The 26,814-nt window shown below is 40.7% G+C and overlaps 1 protein-coding gene across 4 annotated transcripts in view; it reads right to left on the reverse strand.

Annotated features, from left to right (window-relative positions):
• Nucleotides 1-26,814, reverse strand: part of nid2a (nidogen 2a (osteonidogen)) — a 63,253-nt gene that overhangs the window by 5,016 nt on the left and 31,423 nt on the right. The window contains exons 15-35 of one of the 4 annotated variants that reach the window (XM_019351892.2): nt 17,743-17,883; nt 16,179-16,307; nt 14,175-14,308; nt 13,774-13,879; nt 13,192-13,319; nt 12,975-13,080; nt 12,473-12,606; nt 12,217-12,322; nt 11,453-11,586; nt 11,029-11,134; nt 10,805-10,938; nt 10,392-10,497; nt 7,450-7,583; nt 7,059-7,164; nt 6,835-6,968; nt 6,423-6,528; nt 5,613-5,742; nt 5,409-5,509; nt 5,131-5,303; nt 4,161-4,290; nt 3,880-4,051 (exon numbers count right to left, since the gene is read on the reverse strand). In XM_019351892.2, the coding sequence (XP_019207437.1) occupies nt 3,880-4,051; nt 4,161-4,290; nt 5,131-5,303; nt 5,409-5,509; nt 5,613-5,742; nt 6,423-6,528; nt 6,835-6,968; nt 7,059-7,164; nt 7,450-7,583; nt 10,392-10,497; nt 10,805-10,938; nt 11,029-11,134; nt 11,453-11,586; nt 12,217-12,322; nt 12,473-12,606; nt 12,975-13,080; nt 13,192-13,319; nt 13,774-13,879; nt 14,175-14,308; nt 16,179-16,307; nt 17,743-17,883 (2,650 nt within the window). The remainder of the gene's footprint in view (nt 1-3,879; nt 4,052-4,160; nt 4,291-5,130; nt 5,304-5,408; nt 5,510-5,612; nt 5,743-6,422; nt 6,529-6,834; nt 6,969-7,058; nt 7,165-7,449; nt 7,584-10,391; nt 10,498-10,804; nt 10,939-11,028; nt 11,135-11,452; nt 11,587-12,216; nt 12,323-12,472; nt 12,607-12,974; nt 13,081-13,191; nt 13,320-13,773; nt 13,880-14,174; nt 14,309-16,178; nt 16,308-17,742; nt 17,884-26,814) is intronic. The other 3 variants (XM_025902978.1, XM_025902977.1, XM_025902979.1) reach the window with 3 other exon arrangements.

Raw genomic sequence — 26,814 nt, forward strand, 5'->3', positions numbered from 1 at the left:
CGATACCGATACCGATATCATAAATTTGGATATCTGCCGATACCGATATGAATCCGATATAGTGTGTTTTTTAATCAATAAAACTGTTTTTTTAATATCTTGTTGCATTTTGTATAAGTTCATGCTCAAGTTTAAATAAACAATAACACTAAAGCTATTCTGTTATACCTGTATGTAAAAAATACACTGCACCCAAAATATTTCATAGTTCAGCAATACTGACAAATCTAATAAACTTAATCCTCCCTATTCTGGTATTTTAAAGAGTACTTAGCAGAAATATTAAGCAACCTAACTAATAGGGTTGCAAACTCCCAGCAAAAAAAAATAGGGAACCACCACCCACCCTCCACCTGATGATGCTTAATCGATGTAATCAACTTTAATTTGTTGCAGGGTGAAAAAAAAATGCTCAGAAATAAATTATTTTTCAAGAATAATTAAATAGATTCAACATCTTTCTTCAACAGAATTGCAGAATTCACAGATGGTATCTTCCCAAAGGAAAAAGTACTATAGCTTACTAGGGTATATTAGACTTAACAGTTACTATATACAGTAATGGACTGCTATACATTTTACATCAGATTAAAACTTTGGGTGTAAGATTCAGATAATTATTTATTAAAAGCTAGACATTTTAAATGAGAATAAGAAAGCAAAGTATGTCTTTGTGCCCCCTTTTCCCTGTTCATGCCCTATCGGCCCCCCTGGCTGCACTTTGCTAGATCCGCCCCTGCACAGTTACCAGCCGTCAGCTGCGTAGAAAAGGATCCTGGTGTAGAAAGTAATATTAAATACATTCTAACAACAGCTTATCAAGCTTAAACGTGCTGCTGTTGTTCCGCCGCTGGTTTCCTCTTTCTGGTGCAAAGTGGACCAAAAACAAAGAAGAGAGACGGACTCGCGACAGAAAAGCCGATCAGCTGATCATTGATCAGTTTCACTATGAAGTAGCAGCAGGAAGGTGAGGGAGAGAGAGAGGCAGTCGCTCCATATATCGGTTGTTAAGCTTAACATGGGAACGCTTTACAAACATTCAGAGATGAACTTACACACTTGCTTTACTTCTCTCTGGGATAACTTCCTCGGAGATGAAATGCTGTTTTGGTAGCGAGACTACAAATACACACAGCCGCTCTATCACATGAGGCATACTGCTGCAACGTGCTACGGTTATGAGCCGAGTTACGCCGTGTTGCAAGTTTTGTGACATGCTTTTTTGATATTTAATGGATCGGATTACATTTTTTATTTTTCGCCGATATCCGATCCAGTAATTTAGGTCAGTATCGGACCGATACCGATACGTAATATCGGATCGGTCCATCTCTACTCTAGAGTCCAAAATTAAAAATATGGAGCTGGACATGAGCAGAATGAACCCCCTTCCATCTGGATTGTTGACTACAGTCATTTTGCATTGACTTGTTTCAGTGCCGGACACTTATATGTGGTTAAATCACACACACACACACACACACACATGACTAAAGGGACCAGTGGTCTCCTGATAATGAGGTCAAGGTCAGGCTAGTCTTTTTAGTTTTTAGTCAAGCTTTATCTGTGTACATAGAGAACGTGGACCACACTGCCTCACACATGCAGACATATTTTTCAGTGTTTTCATATTTCCTGTTTAATGAAGATTTAAATAATATTTTAAACAGGCTGCTTATGTGCTGGCAGTCCTCTGGGAACTACAGGTAATACACACCACATGAACATTCAGCTTATACACACACACACACTATGTACTTATGAATTTGGTGAAGGTGCAGGGCAGCAGATGTCTGACACGTTCACACATGTGTACATGCTTTTATAAAGCCTTTGCGTGTCATTTTGGTGTGTCTGCTTCGCTGAGTGTCGTGGTTAGGGTTAGGGATGAGAATATTCAGCGACCCTCCCCAATTCGGTCTATTCACCTGATATTGGTTAGGGTTTACCGCACGTGTTCATGTAAAGTGAACACGTGCAGCCTCAGAAATCACAGAGGACATGCTTAATCAAAAGTACATAAGTGTGCCCGTATGGAACAGTAATTACCTTTCAAACCTGAGTTTTTGTCAGAACACACACACCCCATATATTTACCCTTAAGTCAGAAACTAAGCTGTAAAATCAATAATGTCAAGCAAACATTTCAGGTTTTATGACCAGGGTTATTGCTGCTGTGTTTAATCATTTGTAACAACCACATTAACCAACACACACACACACAAACATGCACGCGCATAACTGTTGATTATGTGATTAGTTGCTGTGATGAAGAGCAGATGTTATTCCTGGCGAGTTGGCCAATCAAGGCCTCTTGCTTTCATCCTATGAGCGTGTGTGTCCAGGATTAATGGCATCAGTAAAGTCAGGACAGTCTTCTTGGCTCAGTGTGACACCCACAGAGACAGCACTAAAAATCACTTGTGATAGAATTAGCAAACACTTGTTACTAAAGACAGACTCCACCTGAAAATCCCCATTCCTATATTTTTTCTGAGTGCCAGTCTCATAATGATGAAGTCATGTTTTGGTCACAGTCTAAATCTTAGAATCCAGACTCAACAACCCCCTTTACTGCCAAATAGCTTTAAAAACAGAGTTTGCACTGTACTAATGAATTAGGTACAGGGCTCATTGAGTCATAGCCTGTTAAAGAACTAGTGTTTAATTTTCATTCTCGTAGTAACAGACTGAAAACCATCTGTGCTCTCCTCTTCCATAAAATCTCTGTGGATACAGTGAAGGCTATCTCAGCAGAGCACCTCCAGGTTGTTGCAAGACAGTGTGTGGGCTCTTGTTTGTTTCTTGTTGCATGTCTGCAAATCCAGATTATGTTAACATACTTTTCTTCATTTCTAAGTGGAGCTTTGTGCCTTTCTGTATTTTTTTCCATATACATATGTTGTGACGTTGTTGATACTTCAGACTGCTCTAAACACTCAGCCAAAGCTATCCCTATTTGTATGAGAGAACTGAGTTGTAACCCTGCAAACATTCCAATGTTCAGTTTTATCCTATCTAGTCTGAAAAATACTTTCAAAATGAAAGCTGTGCAGACATTGAGAAGTTAAGTTAAGTTAAGTTAAGTTTGCCATCAACTCGCTGTACTTCTTGCACATCGCCTGGATGCCTCCGTTTGACTTTTCAACAATGGTATTCTGTGTGCAAGACAGACATCATATTATTCCTTCGTACAATTCTTCTAATTCTTCAAACTATAACAAAATAATAAGCAAAATATTCTTGATGGTGACATCGAAAAGCCCTAACCTTTTTCGTCATAATACTGCAGCCAGTTTCAACCCAACAGATTAGATTGCATATGCATATCTCTTACCCAAGCTATGGCTAGCAATGTGTATCAATAAACATTTAGTGGATGTTTTTTTTTTAAATATATCTTATTCATTTTAACACTGGTTAAAAACAATTGGCTGCTTTGATTAGCAGGTGTGCTGACAGCAGATGTAGCTAGTAACTGTTTGCTAGGTCTCTTCTCTACTAATGGAATTATCTTGAGTTATTAGCTAATGCCGATAACTCAAGATTCAGTCATGTCATCCAAATGTGATTACGTCAGGGTCTAAAAAAACAACATAAGTGTAGTCAAATTGCTAATGTTGAAGCTTTCGTATGGGGAATCCAGAACCCCACGGAAGATGTCACTGTGGTTTCATCTGTTTAAATCTGCTCTTTGTGCGAGGCAGTGGGCTTTAGGGAAGGAGAGCAGCAGTTAAAGAAAGAGACAAGTTGCTTCAGACAGTGCATCACATTGATGTCAACAGCAACAAGGACAGTTTTTTTCAAATAACACTACGGATCTGGAAATTGGCATTTTGAAATTAGTGAAAGCAAAGAAAGATGAACAAATGATTTTACCCGGTGGAGGAAACCACTATGATGGCACGGGGGTTGACCAAGTCTGTGTCAAACAGGGTCCTCCTCCCACTGCCGTCCAAGTTGGCTCTTTCAATCACATCAGGAGTAGAGTCCACCCAGAACATCAGCCGGCGTTTGACATCCACTGCCAAACCTTCTGGACTGACGAGATCTGCAGAAGCGAGAAGAACAGAGACATCATAGAGGAGATATTGAAATCATTTAAGGGATTCCACAACAATCATTACAGGAACAAGCACCACACAACTGTGAAAGCTTACTTGTGTTAATGAGAACCTCAGGCTCAGCACCAGACACCATTGAAGCTCTGTTGATTGATCTCGCAGACAAATCTGTCCAGTAGACTTGGTTTTCTTTGCAGTCATAGGCTATACCAACAACTATGGAACCCTGGAGACACACACATAAATACAAGCTTCACGAATGTTGACTTACATCAGTTCACACAACTGTACCTCAAAGATGAGAACTCACCTCCAACATTTTGGCCATGGTGTGAACCAACAACAAAACTCAAAGTTAGTTATAGATACTATGAACTATGTGCTCTTCTTCTATTGTGGTCTCTCTTTCCCATCACCAAATTGATCGAGACAGATAGCTGCCTCTCCCTATGCCTGATTCTGCCAGAGGTCTCTTCCTGTTATAAAAGGAAGTTCTTCCTCCCCACTGTCACCAAGTGCTTGCTTATTGGGGACTGCCTATTCACTGGGGTTCTTTATCTAATATTTTAGGTAGTTTTGCTTAAAGTATAAAGTGCCCTGAGATGACAGTTTAACAGAAACTTAACAGAATTATGTCGTTGCAGTCACTTGGTGTATGGTGAAAGGTGCTCTAAAGTTTACCAGTTCAATGATCCAGCTTTTTAAGTGGATAAAAGCATCTGCATTCAGATACAAATAAACTAAAACACCATATTTATATATCTGCCAGATTTAATACTTTCTACTCAAATATGTAATTCTTTATATTTATATACATAATATTAATTATACTAGTCAGATATTTTCTAAAATCTAGGTGCAAGGTATTCACAGTGACATACAATTTGTAATACATGATGTCAAGTCAGTTTTTACTTCTAATTCTGAGACACAATTCTGCTTAAGACATAATGCTGACAGATTTTTTCTTTCTTTCTTTTAAATAGCAAACAAATTTACTACAAAAATGAACAAAGATTTAAAAAATCATTTTATAAAGTATGTGATCTACTCATTAATTTCTTACATGGAGAGCCAATAGGGTTTTGGACCGACTTTCGTCTAGTCTGGTCCCGTTGAGAGGCAGCGCTCCTATTTTCTGTCCCTGAGCATACAGCAGTGTGATGTCAGTGTTTGTGGGAGGGGTGACATCTGGACGGGATGTTGGACGCACGGTAGGCGGTGCCACTGACGAGATGCCTGGGACATGATTGGATGGATAAAAATGTTTGAGTCATAATTAGTGAAAGACAAAACTTATATAATACAGTACAATGACATGTATCTTTGATGATTATTGCTTACATGCAGGTTTGACAGCATCATCTGATTTGGTTCCGGGAACCATGTGTCCATTCTGGTCCACACACCAACAGTAGTTGGTCTCCCCGTAACACTGGACTGGACTGGGAGGGTGCAGGCAAACGGAAAAATCAGAACACCTTTAAACAGCAATGCAATTTTTTTTTCTTGAGAACTTCCTCTTATGACTGCATATCTGCTGCTAACCTGAACTCTCCATCTGGCTCACACTGAGGTACATACTGCTGTGGGCCAGGTTTTCCACCATAGTGTTCAATCAAACTGGCTCTCCATCGCTCACACATGCTCTCAGGGCGTTCTGTTGGAGTCACTGCAACTAAGGGGAAGCCAAAAAACCCAAAACAACCCATCAGTACTTCCATTCATAAAGCTAAAGATAAATTACAAGTCAGATGATATTCTTCTGCAGTTCATCATTATTTATTCAATTACACTCTCAGGATGTTCCCTACTTTGCTGAGTTTATACTACAGTGTTAGTTGGAGGCTAATGGTGAGGGGATGCCTTGTGTTTAAAGAGGCACACATATACACTCATCGTACTTTTGTCAGAAATGTTTGCCGCGTTAAAATCCCTCTAATGACTCACTTTATTGGAGAGCATTAAAACTAAACCTCAGAGCATTTCTGGCTTCTACTTGTGTTTACACTGGCCTCGCTCTCTCTGTGTCAATTTTGAATGTGAGACTTTGCTGTTTGTAGACTGAGAAGGAGAGGAGGACATTTGAAAGGGACCAGTTCTCTATTGTGAGACAAAGACGAATCAAACAATTAAATGCAGTTAGCTTTTCCAGAAGTGTTTATTATAGTGGCAGTTAGCCTGCTCCTATTCAGTCTGCTGGATCACTTGGTTTTGCTTCTATTTAATGTTGAGACTACCCACTAAATATAGCGGTTTGGAAAAGAGCAACAACGCTAGATTGCTAACAAACAGACAGACAACCAAACAAATGGAACTGATTACATACATCCTCTCTTTGGAGGGAAACAGTCTCACCTGGTCTGTCACAGTCTACAGGTGGTGCACCAGGTGGAGTCCTGGTTCCTGCTCTCTCCTCTCCTCTACTGTCCACACACCAACAATAGCCAGTGGAGCCATGGCACTGAAATAACGATGAGAAATACATTATTTTTGGGGCATTTTGACCTTTATTTGATAAACAGTAAAGAGTTTTCAGACATGAAAGAAGGGAGGAAGAGTGGTGGAAGCCACGCAGCAAAGCTCCCTGAGTGAGAGTCAAACATAGACTGCTGTGTTGAGCTTTTCAGCATAAAGTTGTCTGCTCAACCACGTGAGCTAAACTAACACCAATAAACACAGTCTTAAGAAGAACAAAAATAAATCACTGATAAAAGCCAAAGAAGAAACTGTAGTTATTCACTAAATAAATAAAAAGTCAGAGTTTAACCTGCTGAGGTAGATACTGTCCTTCTGCATCACACTGTGGTTTGTAGACTCCAGTTATAGGATATCCATCAGCACCGGTGGTCTTTACGCTGTCTCTGTGGTGCTCACAGTGAGTTTTAGCACGCTCTGGTTGAACTGAAGGAAAAAATAAAAAAACACATATAAGCCTTGCTGTGTCAACTCTAAATAAACCTGCGTAAAACAATCTGAATGAAGAAGTCTCACCTGGTCTGTCACAGTCTACAGGTGGTGCACCAGGTGGAGTCCTGGTTCCTGCTCTCTCCTCTCCTCTACTGTCCACACACCAACAATAGCCAGTGGAGCCATGGCACTGAAATAAAGATGAGAAATAAATTCCATTTTGGGGCATTTTGAACTTTATTTGATAAACAATTAAGTGTTTTCAGACAGGAAAGATACACAGCAAAACCAACTGGGACAGAATCAAACACGGGCCACTGCATTGAGGCCTGTAGTTTACAGCTGCCTGCTCAACCAGGAGAGCTAAACTGCCACCAACAAATGCTTTGTTAAGAAGAACAAAAAGAAGTTATAGACAAAAGCCAAAGAAGAAACTGTAGTTATTATATAAATGAATAAAAAGTCAGAGTTTCACCTGCTGAGGTAGATACTGTCCTTTTGCATCACACTGTGGTTTGTAGACTCCAACTATAGGATATCCATCAGCGCTGGTGGTCTTTACGCTGTCTCTGTGGTGCTCACAGTGAGTTTTAGCACGTTCTGGTTGATCTGAAGAAAAAAAGGCAATCGATGCTTTGTTGTACCAACAGGAAATAAACCTGAATAAAACCAATCTGGATGAAGTATGAGCCACAAGAATACCAACAGCACCCAGAGAGAACAACTGCTCCTGAAGGAAAAGGGCTCCACTAAAACTTATATATTTTATGATGTTTTTATTACAGCATGCAGAACACTCATGTCACCAAGGCCTCGTATATTGTTGAAAAGTTTGAAGATAATCCATAAAAATTGTGCGTACCCCTCCCGGGGTATGGGCCTCCAAAGGTACGTAGATCTCCAGAGATTTCTGTCCTGGGCCATTCCTTCTAGTTGGGTTCAGGTGTAGCCCATCTTTTTTGCTTCTGCCTCAAGGTCCTGTCGCCAGGTGTTTCTTGGCGGCCTCTCTTTCACTTGCTTTGGGGGTTCCACCTGAGAGCCTGCCTGGTGATGTTGTTTGGCAGTTTGCGTAAAGCGTGCCCTACCCAGCACCATCTTCTCTTCCTGATTTCTTCCTTAACAGCGAGTTGACAGGTTATTTTCCTTAGTTTGATGTTACTAAATGTGTCTGGCCCACGAATGTGAAGAATCCTTCTGAGACAGCTGTTGAGGAATGTCTGGATTTTCTTATTTGAGGTTTCATTTGTCTTCCAGGTTTCAGCCCCTTACAGCAGTACTGATTTCACGTTGGAGTTGAACAGTCGGATCTTGGTAGTCAGGGTCAACTCTCTGGATGCCCAAATGTTCTTGAGCTGGATGAAGGCAACTCTTGCTTTGCCAATCCTTGTCTTGACATCTGCATCGGTTCCACCTAGGTAAGTAAAAGAGTGTATTTCCTAAGGGGACTTCCACTAAGGATGACTGGGTTCTTGCTATTGGAGTTGATCCTAAGGATTTTGGTCTTCTCCTTGTTGATAATGAATTCAACCTGTGCTGATGTGGCTGTCAATATGCTGGTCTTTTCTTGCATCTGCTGCTGGCTGTGGGAGAGAAGTGCGAGGTCGTCAGCAAAGTCTAATACATCAAGTTGACTCGACGGGGTCCACTGAATTCCATTCCTGCATTAGCTGGTGGGTGTCTTCATGATCCGGTCGATGATGATGAGGAAGAGGAATGGGGACAACAGGCATCCTTGTCGGACTCCGGTCTTCACCTGGAAACTGTTGGTAAGTTGCCCTCTGTGGATGACTCTGCAGGTCGTGTCCTCATATGAGCTCTTGATCATGTTGACCATCTCTGCTGGGATGCCATAATATCGGAGGAGCTTCCATAGGACCTCTTGGTCCACAATGTCGAATGCCTTCTCATAGTCGATGAAGTTGATGTATAACGATGAGTTCCACTCCAAAGACTGTTCCACTATGATGCGTAGCGTTGCGGTCTGATCTATCCACGATCGGTTCTGTCGGAAGCCTGCTTGTTCATCCCGCAGTTGTAAATCTACAGTGACCTTTATCCGCTCTAGGATGACCTGATTGAAGACTTTGCCTGCTACTGACAGGAGTTTTATGCCCCTGTAGTTGTTACAGTTACTGAGGTCACCCTTCTTGGGGAGCTTGATTAGATAACCCTCTTTCCAGTCAGTCGGTATCTCTTCTTTTTCCCAGATCTTCTCAAAGAGTGGATGTAGCAACACCACTGATGCTTCAATTTCAGGGCCTCTGCTGGTATGTCGTCAGGTCCAGCAGCCTTTCTGTTCTTCATTAGAGTGACAGCCTTCCTGATCTCTTCTCTGGTTGGCTTGTCGCAGTTAATATGAAGATCTTCGTCGGCTGGATTGATGTCTAGTGGATTTGGTGGTGCTCATCTGTTCAGGAGCTCCTCAAAGTGTGATGGCCTTTCCCTCTTTGTCCTTGATGGGTCGTTCTGGCTTGCTGTACTTCCCAGACAATTTCTTGATTATTGCGTAAAGGTATTTCATGTTACCATTGTATGCTGCCTGTTCTGCCTCAGCTCCCAGTCCATCTATGTAGACATTCTTGTCTTTCCTAATGCTCTTCTTCACTGCTCTGTGGGCTTCTGCCTATTCCGCTTGGGCCTTGGCTTTATCTGCTCTAGTCCTGCTGTTGTTTACTGCCACCTTCGTGTGTTTTCTCTCTTCTATCTTGCCCAAGGTCTCAGCTGTGATCCATTCTTTATGATGCTGTTTCTTTATTCCAACCACTTCTTGACAGATTGTTCTCAGTGTCTTCTTTATGGTCTGCCAATTGGCCTGTATGCTGCTTTTCTCCTCTCCCTGAGAGGAGCTGTATGCAGCTAATTAAGCACCTTGATCTTGCTCTTCAACTGAAATCTAAACTCCTCCCTTGATCTTTAGTCGACTGACATCATACTTCACTCTACGCTGTGTTGTTTTTGTCCAGTTCTTCTTTAACTTCAGCTGCATGTTGGCTGCTACAACATGGTGGTCAGATGCCACATCTGCTCCTCTTCTCACCCTAACATCCTGGAGAGATCTTCTAAACTTCTTACTAATGCTGATGTGGTCAGTCTGGTTCTCTGTCACACTGTCTGGTGATACCCAGGTTCTTTTGTGGATCCACTTGTGTGGGAAAATGCCACCTCCGATGACCAGGTTGTTGAATGCACACAAATCAATGAATCTCTGCCCATTATCATTCATTACTCCCAGCCCATGTATCCCTATGATTTGTTCATATCCTGTGTTGTCAAACCCAATCTTGGGTTCACATTAAAATCTCCCGTAAGGATAATGATGTCTCTGGCTCGGAATGCTAGATTGCTAACAAACAGACAGACAACCAAACAAATGGAACTGATTACATACATCCTCTCTTTGGAGGGAAACAGTCTCACCTGGTCTGTCACAGTCTACAGGTGGTGCACCAGGTGGAGTCCTGGTTCCTGCTCTCTCCTCTCCTCTACTGTCCACACACCAACAATAGCCAGTGGAGCCATGGCACTGAAATAACGATGAGAAATACATTCCATTTGGGGGCATTTTGAACTTTATTTGATAAACAGTGAAGAGTTTTTAGACATGAAAGAAGGGAGGAAGAGTGGTGGAAGCCACGCAGCAAAGCTCCATGAGTGAGAGTCGAACATAGACTGCTGTGTTGAGCTTTTCAGCATAAAGTTGTCTGCTCAACCACGTGAGCTAAACTAACACCAATAAAAAAAGTCTTAAGAAGAACAAAAACAAATCACTGATAAAAGCCAAAGAAGAAACTGTAGTTATTCACTAAATAAATAAAACGTCACAGTTTCACCTGCTGAGGTAGATACTGTCCTTCTGCATCACACTGTGGTTTGTAGACTCCAGTTATAGGATATCCATCAGGACTGGTGGTCTTTACGCTGTCTCTGTGGTGCTCACAGTGAGTTTTAGCACGCTCTGGTTGAACTGAAGGAAAAAATAAAAAAACACATATAAGCCTTGCTGTGTCAACTCTAAATAAACCTGCGTAAAACAATCTGAATGAAGAAGTCTCACCTGGTCTGTCACAGTCTACAGGTGGTGCACCAGGTGGAGTCCTGGTTCCTGCTCTCTCCTCTCCTCTACTGTCCACACACCAACAATAGCCAGTGGAGCCATGGCACTGAAATAAAGATGAGAAATAAATTCCATTTTGGGGCATTTTGAACTTTATTTGATAAACAATTAAGTGTTTTCAGACAGGAAAGATACACAGCAAAACCAACTGGGACAGAATCAAACACGGGCCACTGCATTGAGGCCTGTAGTTTACAGCTGCCTGCTCAACCAGGAGAGCTAAACTGCCACCAACAAATGCTTTGTTAAGAAGAACAAAAAGAAGTTATAGACAAAAGCCAAAGAGAAAATGTAGTTATTCACTAAATAAATAAATAGCATAAATATATATAAAAACTTAATGTATAAAAAGTTACAGTTTCACCTGCTGAGGTAGATACTGTCCTTCTGCATCACACTGTGGTACATAGACTCCAGCTATAGGATTTCCGTCTGGACTGGTGGCCTTCACGCTGTCTCTGTGGTGCTCACAGTAAGTTTTAAGACGCTCTGGTTGATCTGAAAGAGAATATTTAAACACTGATCTAAACCTCTCTGTGTCAACAGCAAATAAACCTGCGTAAAACAATCTGAATGAAGTACGGGCCACTAGAATACCAACAGCATCCAGAGAGCACCACTGCTCCTCAAGGGCAAAGGCTATACAAAAACAGTGATATTATGTTTTTATGATACAAAACTCCATCATCATCATACAAGAATGTGTAACAAAATTATTAATAATTACATTTCATTACAACATGCTGACGTCAGTCTGGTTTTTAAGGTTAGCTTTGACCTTGTGTGTTAACAATGAAAGTCAAAGTCAATTGGTTAGCGAACCTCGGTACTCATGTCCCTCAAGACCCTGTATATTGTTATGAAGTTTGAATATAGTCTGTATAAACTGGTGAGTAACATAAAATGTTTACCACTTTTCACATTTGGTGTGACCTGATCTGATTGTCACTAAAATGAAATTAGCTCAAGCTGTTATTGGGGTCTGCCATCACAAATCATAGACAAAAGCCAATCCAAAACTATATATTCGCAACAGTGGACGCTACTTTGCTAACAAACAAACAGACAGACAACCAAACAAATGGAACTGATTACATACATCCTCTCTTTGGAGGGAAACAGTCTCACCTGGTCTGTCACAGTCTACAGGTGGTGCACCAGGTGGAGTCCTGGTTCCTGCTCTCTCCTCTCCTCTACTGTCCACACACCAACAATAGCCAGTGGAGCCATGGCACTGAAATAAAGATGAGAAATACATTATTTTTGGGGCATTTTGACCTTTATTTGATAAACAGTGAAGAGTTTTTAGACATTAAAGAAGGGAGGAAGAGTGGTGGAAGAAACTGTAGTCATTCACTTAATATATAAAAAGTTACAGTTTCACCTGCTGAGGTAGATACTGTCCTTTTGCATCACACTGTGGTACATAGACTCCAGCTATAGGATATCCATCAGCGCTGGTCGTCTTTACGCTGTCTCTGTGGTGCTCACAGTGAGTTTTAACAGGCTCTGGTTGATCTGAAAGACAAACAAAGTGCATCTACACCTTGCTGTGTCAACTCCAAATAAACCTGTAAAATACTGGCGGCCGCTAGTACTACCCCTCAACTTCATAGTAGCTGCACCTGCATGGTATCAATGTCAAAATCCTTGTTCACAAATAAGATTTTTAGAAAACTTGACCTCTGACCTTTAGGTCAAGGTCACTGAGATTTGAACTCATCTGAGATTTTAATTAGATACATCTGTGGTACCAATTTGAAAATCCCATGTCGCCTTATTCTCGAGTTATTGAAGGGTGACAACAATACCCCACAGCTTTTTACAACTGAGGGGTAATATAACAAATCTGAATGAAGTACAGGCCACTAGAATAAGAGTCTCACCTGGTCTGTCACAGTCTACAGGTGGTGCACCAGGTGGAGTCCTGGTTCCTGCTCTCTCCTCTCCTCTACTGTCCACACACCAACAATAGCCAGTGGAGCCATGGCACTGAAATAAAGATGAGAAATACATTATTTAGAAGAACAAAAATAAGTTATAGATGAAAGCCCAAAGCCAAACTGTATTAACTGACAAATAGATATAAAGTCAGAGTTTGACCTGCTGAGGCAAATACTGTCCTTCTGCATCACACTGTGGTTTGTAGACTATAGGATATTCATCATCACTGGTGGTCTTTACACTGTCTCTGTGGTGCTCACAGTGAGTTTTAGCACGCTCTGGTTGAACTGAATGAGAAAAAAGAAAAAAGGAAATCAATGCCTTGTTGTGCCAACAGGAAATAAACCTGAATAAAACCAATCTGGATGAAGTACGGGCCACTGGAATACCAACAGCACCCAGAGAGAACAACTGCTCCTGAAGGAAAAGGGCTCCACTAAAACTTTAATATTTTATGATGTTTTTATTACAACATGCAGAACACTCATGTCACCAAGGCCTCGTATATTGTTGTAAAGTTTAAAGATAATCCATAAAAATTGTGGGTGACACAAAGTTACATAAAGTGACCTGATTTTCACCGAAATAAAATAGACTGGAGCTGGTATTGCTATCTAGCATCACACAAAATTTGAAAATCTTATCTTGAAAACAGTTTGCTAACAAACAAACAGAGAGACAGACAACCAAACCAATGGAATCGATTACATACATCCTCTCTTTGGAGGGAAACAGTCTCACCTGGTCTGTCACAGTCTACAGGTGGTGCACCAGGTGGAGTCCTGGTTCCTGCTCTCTCCTCTCCTCTACTGTCCACACACCAACAATAGCCAGTGGAGCCATGGCACTGAAATAAAGACAAAATATGTCTTTAAAAAACATGTTTTTGTGCCATTTTCAGCTTCGTCTGATAGAACAGTGAAGATGCTTCAGATAGGGAAGACACACAGCAAAGGGTACTGTGCCAGAATAAAATTCATGCTTCCACATTGAACCTTGTGGTATATGGTGACCTGATCAACCAAGAGAGCTAAACTGGCAGGAAGAAATATATTCTTAAGAAAAACAAAATCAAATCACTGATAAAAGCCAAAGAAGAAACTGTAGTTATTCACTAAATATATAAAACGTCACAGTTTCACCTGCTGAGGTAGATACTGTCCTTCTGCATCACACTGTGGTTTGTAGACTCCAACTATAGGATATCCATCAGCACTGGTGGTCTTTACGCTGTCTCTGTGGTGCTCACAGTGAGTTTTAAGACGCTCCGGTTGATCTGAATAGAGAAAAAAATCACAAAGACAGAAAAAAGCTATTAGGAAAAATAACAAACAAAATATAAAAAAGCATAAATTCTCGAGCTGCAAGAGACAATCTGTCAACATCAGAAGTTTCTGACTGGCAAAGACACCTGTTTGGAAAGTCAAGGGTGAACAGTTCAATTCCACCTGAGATCACAAAGCACAAAGGCCCTCAACTCAACACTCAATGGTTAAAATCAGACTGAATTGGAGTCTTTGCCTTTAAACCAAAGGCATCTTTTTCAAAGGCACTGGTTGACTAGATTTAGCCCAGAATACAATATCCATGGAGTGCTACTGACCTTCCTGCTGGGAACAGTAGAAACCATTCCCAAAAAACCCCAGCTGGCACTGACACTGGAAAGATCCCAGTCCATTAATACATCTGGCATTGATGTGACATGGAGAAGAGCTGCACTCATCTATATCTGAGTCAGTGGTGACTTCAGTGGTGATTTATCAGTAGTATGATTATCTAAATGTAGAGTATTATACATAGTGGTATTTTTTTTTTTTTTGCGGGGGGGGGGCTCAAAGAAAGTTCATCAAAAGTTCACACTGATGCGTGAAAGGAGGACATGTATGCGCACACACATTCACAGACAGACACACAAACACACACACAGGCAGGACCTTGCTCCTCCACACATTCCAAAGCAACAAACACATTGTGCCGTTGCTCCATTTGTCTTTCCCTTAACCCCCGCCCGCCCTGTCTAATCTCACCCTGTCATTCTCACATTAGTTCTGTTCTCACATTTCTCATCTATCCTCCCCTCTGCCTGTGTTTTCTAGCTTTTTGCAGCTGTGGATGAAGAAATGTTGTAGCTCTGCTTGGACAAACAAGTGGACCTTTTCCAAATATTCAGCTCATTTTGGAACTTGGAGGACAAAATGCTCCGAGAACACTTCTCAGGGGGGCAGTTAGTCCAGCTGACAACGGATAAAATGCAACAAAGGCAGAATGGAAGAATGATGTGGTTGCCACAAAATATATGTGTGCACATATTTGGTTAAAATTTGCATTTGCATCGAAGGTACGGTATGTGAAAGCAGACAGGATGCCACAGCTTAAAAAGTCAGCAGAAAACAGCACGTTTCTAAGCAGAGATTCATAAAACTGACACGATGTTATGGCTTCCAGTTGATTTCTTTGCACACAGGGGATACTCCTAAGTGGGAATTCTGAAATGCTAAACATTCGGTTTAGTGGAAATTAACTGCCTGTTTGCTGAAGCTAATCATCAGCCGTTCACCACCGTCATCATCATCATCATCATCATCAACCAAGGGACTGGATCCTCTCTAGAGAAGCAACTGAATAACAATGAGCGCCACAACACCAGTCACCTGGCTAGCCAGCTGACAAATAGTGAAAATTTTCAAAATAAGAGCTCATGAGAAAGGGTTTTCCAACAATAAACTGATGATAGATGCAACACACGTCAGTTCTTATACAGAACAACTGAAAATGTTCACACTTGTTGCTGATGATGTGATGAAACTGATAGGAGGCAGTTCAGAATGTGCAGGCTGCAAGTGTCGCAAGAAAGTTGATATCAGCCCTTAATGGAAACAATCTGAGAGGCAAAAGACGAAGAATTCATGCAAGAGATAGCAAAAGAGGTGGACGAGAAGTAAAAGAATATGGAAAAGAAGCACAACATTTTTGGCTTCTAATGAAATTATTGGATAGAGTTCCATTGATTGATGTCAAGTCATTCATGTTCCCCTCAGAGCGACCCGTAATAACTGATGAGATCTACTGACTTTGCAAAAAATTTCCTCTCACATTTTATACAGATGTTTTATGCATTTCTTGAAGGAATTTCCATCTAAACTCACCAACACAGGTACGCCCATCGTAGCTAAATTCGTAGCCCGTCTGGCAGTGACAGCGGTGACTCCCAGGCAGGTTCACACACTCAGAATTATCCCCACATGTGCCCGAACCCTCAGCGCACTCATCTATGTCTGCAGAGAGGGAGACAAAGAAATTAGCTTTTCTTTAAATTTACAAGTCTGTAAATCAGGAATTCCTTGTCATCACATATAAAAGCTGTAATTAGGGCTCATTACTGGTGCTTTTACTGTATAAAAAGAAAAAGAAAGGTTTCATAGGACTCTGTGCAGTCTAGTAGTACACCCTTAACAGCTTCTAAAGGAATTACGAGGGTAAATAACAGTCAGGTGCTGCCCTTGATTAAGTGATCATCAACAAGTTTGAGCACCTCTATAAAAGCAGAGGTTTTGGCAGTTTGCTGTTCTGACACATCCAGGTGTGTGCTAACACAATGCCACAATCTTCCAAGAAGTAAACGTCTCAGGTCAGTACAACTGACGAGCTACAACTCAGACTCTACAGACCTCAGTTAGCATGTTAAATATTAAACATTGGTGGTGGGGTGATGATTCACGGTCAGTTTGCAGGACCTGGGGACTTTGTAGTCATTAAGTCGACCAGGATCTCCTCTGCATGCCAAAGTATTCTAGACAAATGTCAGGCCATCTGTCTTACAGCTGAAGCTTGGACAAAATTTGGCTATGCAAAAGGATAAAGATCTCAAGCGTGCCAACAAATCTACAACAGAAATGCTGAAAAAGAAAAGAATCAAGGTGTTGCATCAAACTCCAGTCCAGATCTTTACCTGATTAACATGTGTGGAGGGACATTAAGAGAACTGTGCATGAATGAATTCCTGCAAACTTCAATGACCTGAAGTGACACTGCAAAGAATAATGAGCCAAAACTCCTCCACAACAACGTGAGACAATGATAAGTCGTACAGAAAACAATTGCTTCAAGTTATTGCTGCTAAGGGGGTTCTACAAACTGAGAAATGGTGGTGAGTCTTGTGCATGTTTTTTTTCCTCACATGACTGTAAATGCATTGTGTAATACAACATGGAGATCATCTGAGCAGAAAAGCGCACATCCATGAGAACTTAGGATGAGCCTGGGGCTTTCTTTGCTGTCAGCAGAGAAAAAGACCTGCTGCTGGGCTAATGACAGACCACACACCAGCTTGAAGTCCTGAAGGCCCTTTTAACGTGAAAATTAACCTTAAAGAGACGAATGGAGAGGAAGGATGAGGAGAAAAGAAAAGAAAAGAAAAGAAAAGAAAAGAAAAGAAAAGAAAAGAAAAGAAAAGAAAAGAAAAGAATGATTAAGGACGATTCTGCTCAACCAGCCTGTACTTGACCCCTCTACACTGCCTGGACAGATGTTGATAAAACACAGAAACACTGTCTTGGACTTCGACATTTTGTATGCGACAGAAAACGCTAGACTAAACAAAGGCAGAGGAAGCACTCTGAAATGTACATAAACCGTCTCATTGCTGCACAGTATATCCACAGAAGAATTATCCTTGTTCACAGAAGGACCGACACAGATACAGATAGATACCGTAACAGTTGTGCCCATCTCCTGTATAACCAGTAGCGCACTGGCACTGGAAAGCCAGGTCCTCTAACGGGATGCACTGGGCTGTGGTGTCGCAGTCATGGGTCCCGGCATAGCAAGGGTTGTACAGCTCAGGGCCTGGAGCTTCCATTTCATGAGGGAAGAAAAAGAAAGGATTGTGTTTTTAATCACAGTGGATGCAACTTAACAGTGACTGACAGTGACAGTGAAAACTTACTCCAAGATTCCTAACAGTGCTGCTGGAGAGAGAGGATATGTTTGGACACCAGGTGTCTATGATTTTTAGGGTCAAGTACAATAACTCAGTTTCATCTGAATTTAGAAACAGATCATCCAGATCTTTATGTCTTTTATACTTACCTGCATTCTAACTAGTTGGTATTTGTCATTTGGTTTCATGGATAGATAAGCTGGGTATCATCTGCATAGCAGAGAAAATGTATGCTATTCCTTCTAATAATACTGGCTAAGGATAGCATGTATAATGTAATAGAATTGGTTCTTGCAAGGAATCCTGTGGAATAATTAACCTTAGAGTGTGAAGAGGACTTCCCATTTACACAAATAAGTCATAGTCTATTAGATAGATGTGATTCAAACCACAGCTGCACAGTACCTTTATCACTAATTGCTCTAATAAAATATTACACTACTTTAATCTATTCACTGCAAGGTCCTTAATGAGCTTAAGTACTTTTTATATGCTAAATTTCATATAACTCCCTGTAACTAGTGTCTAATATACTTTCTTTATTTAATGTAATATATATACTTCTGTCATGGTGGATTTTTCATGTTCAAAGTTTCAGTTGAGGTCAGCCTTAAAAATAATTCAATATTTCCTCTATTTCAGACATTATTTTGTCTTACACTGGCTCTGTATGATGACAAAGAGAGACCATATCCCTGTTATAGTCATCTCAGTCAGATTGTTTTGGCTATGGTTACAGAAGCCCCACCCACTTGCTGGTAAAACCTTCTGTTTAGGAGTAGCAGCCAGGTAAAATGGCTTGTTTCAGGTAACCTGATGGAAATCATGCAAAGCTACTCTATTAGAAAAAATTGCTTGTGTACTGTCACTAATGTCCTGTTGTCCATTTGAAGTCATTTTCACTTTCTAGTCTTTCAAAGCACATTAAAAGTGGTACCTTCAACAAATGTTAAAAAAAGAAAGAATTTAAAGAAGCAGACAATAACATTAACAGACATTATAATCTGAAAGTAAACTGCTTTAGACATAAAAGAGCAACACTGTTAAAGCTGGTGTGAGAAAATTCAACCAAACAACCACACAAAATCTGCTACACACCAAATGTCCTGAACTCAGATCAACTGAGGTCTGGATTATTTAGTGAAACTTCAATGATTAGGGCAATGATTACAGGGCAAGTTAACCAAACACACATGTAAAATCACTCCAGACAAACTCCCACAGGACTCCTCTTAGGAAGTGACTCCCTTCATGTTCTCTACGTTCAACATATGGACAAGCTTAGACGCATATGGGGGGGGGTAGACACATAGACAGAGGGATGAGTGAGCGGATGTGAGTTCAGGGTTTCCTCATACCGCTGCGTGGCTCAGACAGACAATTTCAAAAACAAACCTCAGAGTAATTTTGATAAAATCAGAAATATAAACAAAAGAGCAAAGAAAACAATGGGAAAAAAAACAGGAATGTTAAAAATGAATAAATATGCTTAAAGTTCAAATTCGCTCTGTACAGCAGGATACAGCAATGATCCTGGCACTGTTATGAGAATGCTCCAACTCTTATTTTTTGTATTATCATAACTTTAACGTTAAGGAATATTATAGTGTCCTTAAAACAAATCTCAGCATCTTGATCGATAACTTTGGTCTCGTGTCATGTAACTATTATCTAATGTAAAATACCCCACACTGCTCAGGCATTCTTTTAATATTCCTTCTACCCACACAATTTAAATATTGGCCCAAATATGGAATTTAGATTCGGCTCAAACACAAACCTTCAGTGTCTGCATAGTTTTGCTTTTATTTCAAGGACATCTATAGTTAGTCGACTCCAGTTGGCTGGGATGTAAAATATTCTCAGTTATGCACATGAGCACATCTGTTATAATATCTGTTTTTAATAATCTTAGAGTGTTTCAGGCTGGACTTTTGCTTTACTGTCAGCTTCATCATATGCCATAAACAACAATACACTTGCACATAAACAAAAACAAACACACACACACGCAGCTTGTTTTCATCTCCTGAGGCCAGAGAGCAATTTTGGCTCATTATCAGAGAGAGAGGGAGAGAGAGAGACCCTGCAAAGTCTGAATGTGGCGGTAAAGAAGGGGAGATGAGAGGGTGAGATACACATGGACTGAAGAAAAGGCTGAGGGATAATTAAAGAGAGAGAGAGAGAGAATGGGAGACGCACACACACACACACACACACACACACACACATCATCAAAGTGGTGAGTGCAGTTTCCCACCTGTTGCTTTTCAAAAATCTCCTCCACACACACATAAACACGTAGACACAAACAAACTGGGTTTATGCACTGGACACTTAAAGTCCAACGGTCCACCCTTGAGCAACACTGAATCATCTGAATGCACTGAAAGCTGGATTTAAGTGCTTTATCGGGCTAAAAAAACCCAGCACAGCTAAGGAGAAAACTACCCAAATGAATCCATAATGTGTCAACAGTTATCTAAAGTGAGGCTGGAAATAAAAAACGAACTGCAGGCGTGGTGCTTAAAACATGCAGTTCTTTTAAAATATGCAGCTTTGGCTTTTGCATTACGGGGAATATACAACAGGGCCTTTGAAGCCCGAGGCTCATTAACAGACTCAGACTCTTTAAATTGATGATATGTTTGTTCAAAGCAAAATCCAGATAATTAAGACAAATATGAATCATTTTAGCAGCACGGTGGCACAGTGGGGTCTTTCTGTGCGGAGTTTGCACGTTCTCCCCATGTTGCGTGGGTTCTCCCCAGGTGCTCCGGCTTCCTTCCAGAGTCCAAAGACATGCAGTTAGCGGGGATAGGAAAACACTAAATCGCCTATGGGTGTGAATGTGAGAACGAATGGTTGTCTTTGTCTATGTGTTAGCTCTGCGACAGACTGGCGACCTGTCCAGGGTGTACCCTGCCTGTCGCCCTAAGACAGCTGGGATAGACTCCAGATGGATGAATAATTTCAAATCTTTACTCCAAAACAATTTACTCCAATACTTTAAATTAGAGATGGACCGATCCGATATTACGTATCGGTATCGGTCCGATACTGACCTAAATTACTGGATCGGATATCGGTGAAAAATAAAAAATGTAATCCGATCCATTAAATATCAAAAAAGCATGTCACAAAACTTGCAACACGGCGTAACTCGGCTCATAACCGTAGCACGTTGCAGCAGTATGCGGTCATGTGATAGAGCGGCTGTGTGTTTGTAGCCTCGCTACCAAACCAGCATTTCATCTCCGAGGAAGTTATCCCAGAGAGAAGTAAAGCAAGTGTGTAAGTTCATCTCTGAATGTTTGTAAAGCGTTCCCATGTTAAGCTTAACAACCGATATATGGAGCGACTGCCTCTCTCTCTCCCCCACCTTCCTGCTGCTACTTCATAGTGAAACTGCTTAATGATCAGCTGATCGGCTTTTCTGTCGCGAGTCCGTCTCTCTTCTTTGTTTTTGGTCCACTTTGCACCAGAAAGAGGAAACCAGCGGCTGAACAACAGCAGCACGTTTAAGCTTGATAAGCTGTTGTTAGAATGTATTTAATATTACTTTCTACACCAGGATCCTTTTCTACGTAGCTGACGGCTGGTAACTGTGCAGGGGCGGATCTAGCAAAGTTTAGCCAGGGGGGCCGATAGGGCATGAACAGGGAAAAGGGGGCACAAAGACATACTTTTCTTTCTTATTCTCATTTAAAATGTCTAGCTTTTAATAAATAATTATCTGAATCTTACACCCAAAGTTTTAATCTGATGTAAAATGTATAGCAGTCCATTACTGTATATAGTAACTGTTAAGTCTAATATACCCTAGTAAGCTATAGTACTTTTTCCTTTGGGAAGGTACCATCTGTGCAGTCTGCAATTCTGTTGAAGAAAGATGTTGAATCTATTTAATTATTCTTGAAAAATAATTTATTTCTGTGCATTTTTTTTTCACCCTGCAACAAATTAAAGTTGATTACATCGATTAAGCATCATCAGGTGGAGGGTGGGTGGTGGTTCCCTATTTTTTTTTGCTGGGAGTTTGCAACCCTATTAGTTAGGTTGCTTAATATTTCTGCTAAGTACTCTTTAAAATACCAGAATAGGGAGGATTAAGTTTATTAGATTGATCAGTATTGCTGAACTATGAAATATTTTGGGTGCAGTGTATTTTTTACATACAGGTATAACAGAATAGCTTTAGTGTTATTGTTTATTTAAACTTGAGCATGAACTTATACAAAATGCAACAAGATATTAAAAAAACAGTTTTATTGATTAAGAAACACACTATATCGGATTCATATCGGTATCGGCAGATATCCAAATTTATGATATCGGTATCGGTATCGGACATAAAAAAGTGGTATCGTGCCATCTCTACTTTAAATAACAGGTGGCTATATTAGATTCAATTAAATAATCGAAAATAGGGGGCACTCAAGAAACTATACCACAACTAGTTAAGTTGCAGTTTAACAAAGCGTATGCGTGATTAGAAAGAGAAAGCCAACATCTATGGAGCTCCAACGCCAGGATTCACTATGGTAATGCATAAAGAGCAGAGGCTATTTTCAGTGTAAGTGTTCAGGTGCAGCAGGACTGGAGGAGTCAGAGGGAAACTCAGAGGCACTTGGAAGCCAATCGTCCATCCTGGGCAAACCTATTTGGTGGATTGAGTTAAAATGTTAACTAAGGTAATGGTGGTGGGGTATATGCTGGTGGAGTAGACAGGTGGTAAGTCCACCAATTTTAGCTTGACATTAATGTACACAACAATGTAACAAATCTACTGGTTTACCTGTCAGTTCAGCGTCTTTTCTTCCACAATTCTCCTGACATCACTAGTCAGCTATTCTACCTGGCAACTCCCACTCAAGAAAATCTGTCATAGGCTAGGATATTATTTCCCAGAAAGTGCAACCCCCCACCCCACCCCACCCTTCCCCGCCCCACTCCACAGCACACATGTATGCCCTCTGTGTGACAGGCTCATACTTAACCCATGTTTACAAAATCCCTTATCCCCAAAAGTTCTTCCAGCTGTGGTCTGGGTGTATCATTGTGTGTGAGCATGTGCATGTGTGAGATATGTCATCATAACGTTTTTAATCAGTGTGCTGACGTCTAAACGACAGATAACTGGTCTGAATCCAAAAACAAGGTGGTGGTGTCTGTCTCAAATTCTTTTTCCCATCATCTTACAAGGTCACGTATCCAACTGTCACTATCTGCTTTTCATCAGGCAAAGTGGGTAAAGACAGCACAACTGCTCCACGTTGACAGAAAAAGAACACAACACATGTCCTGTCCTGTATTTATATATCTATGAACATTTTTTCTTCCATTATTTTAAGGAGAGCAGATGAAGGTAATGGACATAAAAATTAAAAACAATGTGGGGAAAATTGTTGAAAAACTTTTCATCTAATATAACATAATTCATCTAAAAGCTGTGGATCTTTTCTTTGGCTTAGCTAGCCACAAAGACCTCTGTGATTCTCAAAGTGCTTGATTTACCATTCACTTGGGTGCAGTAAAGCTTTAACAACCATAAAACTGTAAATAGGAAAGATTACATCAAATATGCCTGTCAGCCACACACTCCCCAAACACATTCAAATCCAACCCATACCTTGGATAGCACTGGACCTAACTGCCTACAGTTACTATTCTGTGACCAAAGCAGCCAAAAGTAGCTAGTAGGTAATTTCAGGTTTACCTTCTATCCCAAACCACCTCGATTGGCTAATTTAAATGAGAAGAACTGGCTCTACGATCCCCCTCTCAAATGACTGACTTCATCTGCATCTCAACCCATCTCTTCAGAGGAAGCGAATTTCCATTTATTCCTTTGGTCAGAACCATAAGCTGGTGGCCAAAGGCGAGGGCAGGAACTTAGAACTAGTAAATCAACATCTTCATCTCAACATTTTTCCTACAATAGACAGATGCTGGCTGTCAATCACCTGTTTTTACCCCACTTGATTTACCTCTACTTGATTCAATTAATTTCACTTCATTTCAATTCATTTCAATTTATACAGAACCAAATCACAAAAACAGTTGCCTCTAGATGTTTTGTATTCTAAGTAAAGACCCTACAGAGAAAACCCCAACAATCAGATAACCCCACTCTCTTTTAACAGAAAGCAGATGTCTTTGATTTGTCTTCCTCCCCTCACCCCCAACCAGTGGTAGCAAAGTCTACCCCTCCCTAAATTTCTGGTTCTGCCAGAGGTTTCTTCCTGTTAAAAGGGAGTTTTTCTTCCCACTGTCTTCAAAGCCTTGGCTAATAGGGGGTCATCTTATTGTTGGAGGTTTCATCTCTAAATTTGTAGGGTCTTTATCTTACAACATAAAGCCCCTTGAGGCAACTGTTGTTGTGATTTGACATTACGAATAAAATCGAATTAAAATGAATTGAAGAAAACTCCAGCACAGCCAGGCTCAGGGAGGTACAGTCATCTGTTGTGACTGGTTGGGGGGTAAGAAAGGAAGACTGGACCAAAGAGACAATGTGGAAGACAGCCAGAGATTAACAATAACTAATGATGAAATACGATGCTGTGTCCCAAAAGTTTGATTCTGTTCAGCTGGACGTAGTGTTTTCAGTGGGAGAAACGTTTTGTCACTCATCCAAGTGACTTCTTCAGTCTCAGCTGACTGCAGGTTTCCCCAATCTTATAAACAGTACCTTTGCATAATGATCATAACGCAAGTGGATCCAGTGTGAAAGTGAGTTTACCAAAACTCACATCCTCTGCCTCTTCATGGCTCCTAAAAATTCTGTCCATAAAAGTTGTAAACAGAGTTAGTTGTACCAATAATACTTAATAATTATAATAATTACTAAGTAGTATTCCAAGTACATTACTTTTTTATTCCTAGGTTGTAGATGATAAGGCAGAACACAAACTTGGGGGCAAATTCCATTAAGGAACAACAATCCAAGTCCATATGCCACAGAACCAAACCATTCTGGTCAAAGGTTTTGTGGTTTTGGCTTGTGCTCTGGAAACATAAGGTGCTTTTAAAAACAGAGTCTAACAGTAAGGTGAATATTTACTTTCAAGACTCCGAGATTTTTTTCCACTCATGCTAAGTGCTCATTAAATTCTGTTGGCCTGTCTACAGTTTTCACTCCTTGACCAGCTCTTTTGGTTAACTGTGTTAACACATGTCTGGATTCATCTGCAGGTGAATTCATTAAAATCCTTAAAGACAGCTGTGACAGCTGTGACGCAAACTGTGGTTCAAATAATCCTTAAAAGGGTCTGGTGTATCTGCACCATGGTAGACACTGAAGTGAAAATGGAGACATTATGACAACATTTTCTATGGTTTCAATCTGTAAATCCACAGCATGTGTTCTTAAACCTGTGCTCTATCCAACTCTGTGCCATTGGTTTGGCTGAGGTTTCTGTTGCAACCCTGCAATAATTAATAGCTGGTCTGGTTAAAGGCTCTGGAAGAGAAAAAGTCATGTTTCCAACACTGTAGGCGTCGACTGAAGCTGAAAGACTGAAGTTACAAAATATGTGGTACAAACTTCTGTGGACTACTCTGGCTTGTGTTGTTGGTCCATCCAAGTTATAACATACAAAGAGCTGAAGTGAAAGCAAGTGTTAAAAATGATGGGAAGTGTCCACTGCAGTCACTATCTGTAGTTTTCATATTGTATTTTTTATTATTATCTTTGATGGAGTTTGTGTGCTTCTCTCTTTCCTCTGGCGAACTATGTTGGGGCTCGACAACAGACAGCTTGATCTGCACCCAGCAACGTGCAGTTGGGGTTTTGGAAGACTGCACAGGAGGATGTTTGCGGTGGGTGAAAACCCCTCACCAGAAACTGTCCATATGGAACGCCAAACGCAAACAGACACAACTGGTAGACCATAAAATATACATGACAGGGATGGTCTGGAATCAATTTAGCCATTCAAATCATCAGATTTGTTGATTTAAACTTTAAATTGTTTCAGTTTGGAGAACAGCCTGTTTTTTTGGTCGTCATGTATTAAAACTGTATCTAATAGATGTTTTTACGACAGCTTGCTGAGAAACAGTTTGCATATTGGCAGCATTTACGGGGGTGGCTGTAGCCCAGGAGGTAGAGCAGGTCATCTACTGACTGGAAGGTTCGATCCCTGGCTTCCCCTAGTCTGCATGCCAAATATCCTTGGGCAAGATATTAACCCCAGGTTGCTCTCCGATGCATCCATTGGACTATGAATGTGTGTGAATGGTAGTTACTAAGGAGTTAAAAGCATAGAAGACAGTGCTTGCGTGAATGGATGAAAGTTGGAAATTGCATAGAGCGCTTTGAGTACTCAGGGAGAGTAAAAAAGCGCTATATAACACTCAGTCCATTTATCCTTTAAAGAAAAATCTCTGCATAAGCTCAGAAAACTGTCACAATTATCGACACCTCCAGTCATTAAGTGAACTGCAGTGTCAGCTATCTTTTCATGAGTTCAGGTTCATAAAATGTGTGCAAGCTTACAGCCTTACGGCCATAACAGTGAACACTGTCCATTGTACCGTGTGTTATTTATCTTATATTACAAGTAGTTGAATGGCATGTGTACTAAATACCTATATCTATATACCAAGTATCATGAAAATGATCACTTTTTCACTTTTTGGCACAAAAAATGCCAGCTGGCCTGCTAACCACCCCCATGGTGGCAATTACAGCATAAAGCAAATGTAGTTGATTTACTGATTACTAAAACTAATAGCATTTGATTTTATAACAAGGGGCAACTACTCAAGACAGTATTTTCTTATGTGAGCTTGCAATCTGTCTCCATTGGCAGGGAAAGACAAATATTATCCCGAAA

The sequence above is a fragment of the Oreochromis niloticus genome, linkage group LG23, assembly GCF_001858045.2.
Source record: "Oreochromis niloticus isolate F11D_XX linkage group LG23, O_niloticus_UMD_NMBU, whole genome shotgun sequence".
In the NCBI taxonomy this organism is placed as follows: Eukaryota; Metazoa; Chordata; class Actinopteri; order Cichliformes; family Cichlidae; genus Oreochromis; species Oreochromis niloticus.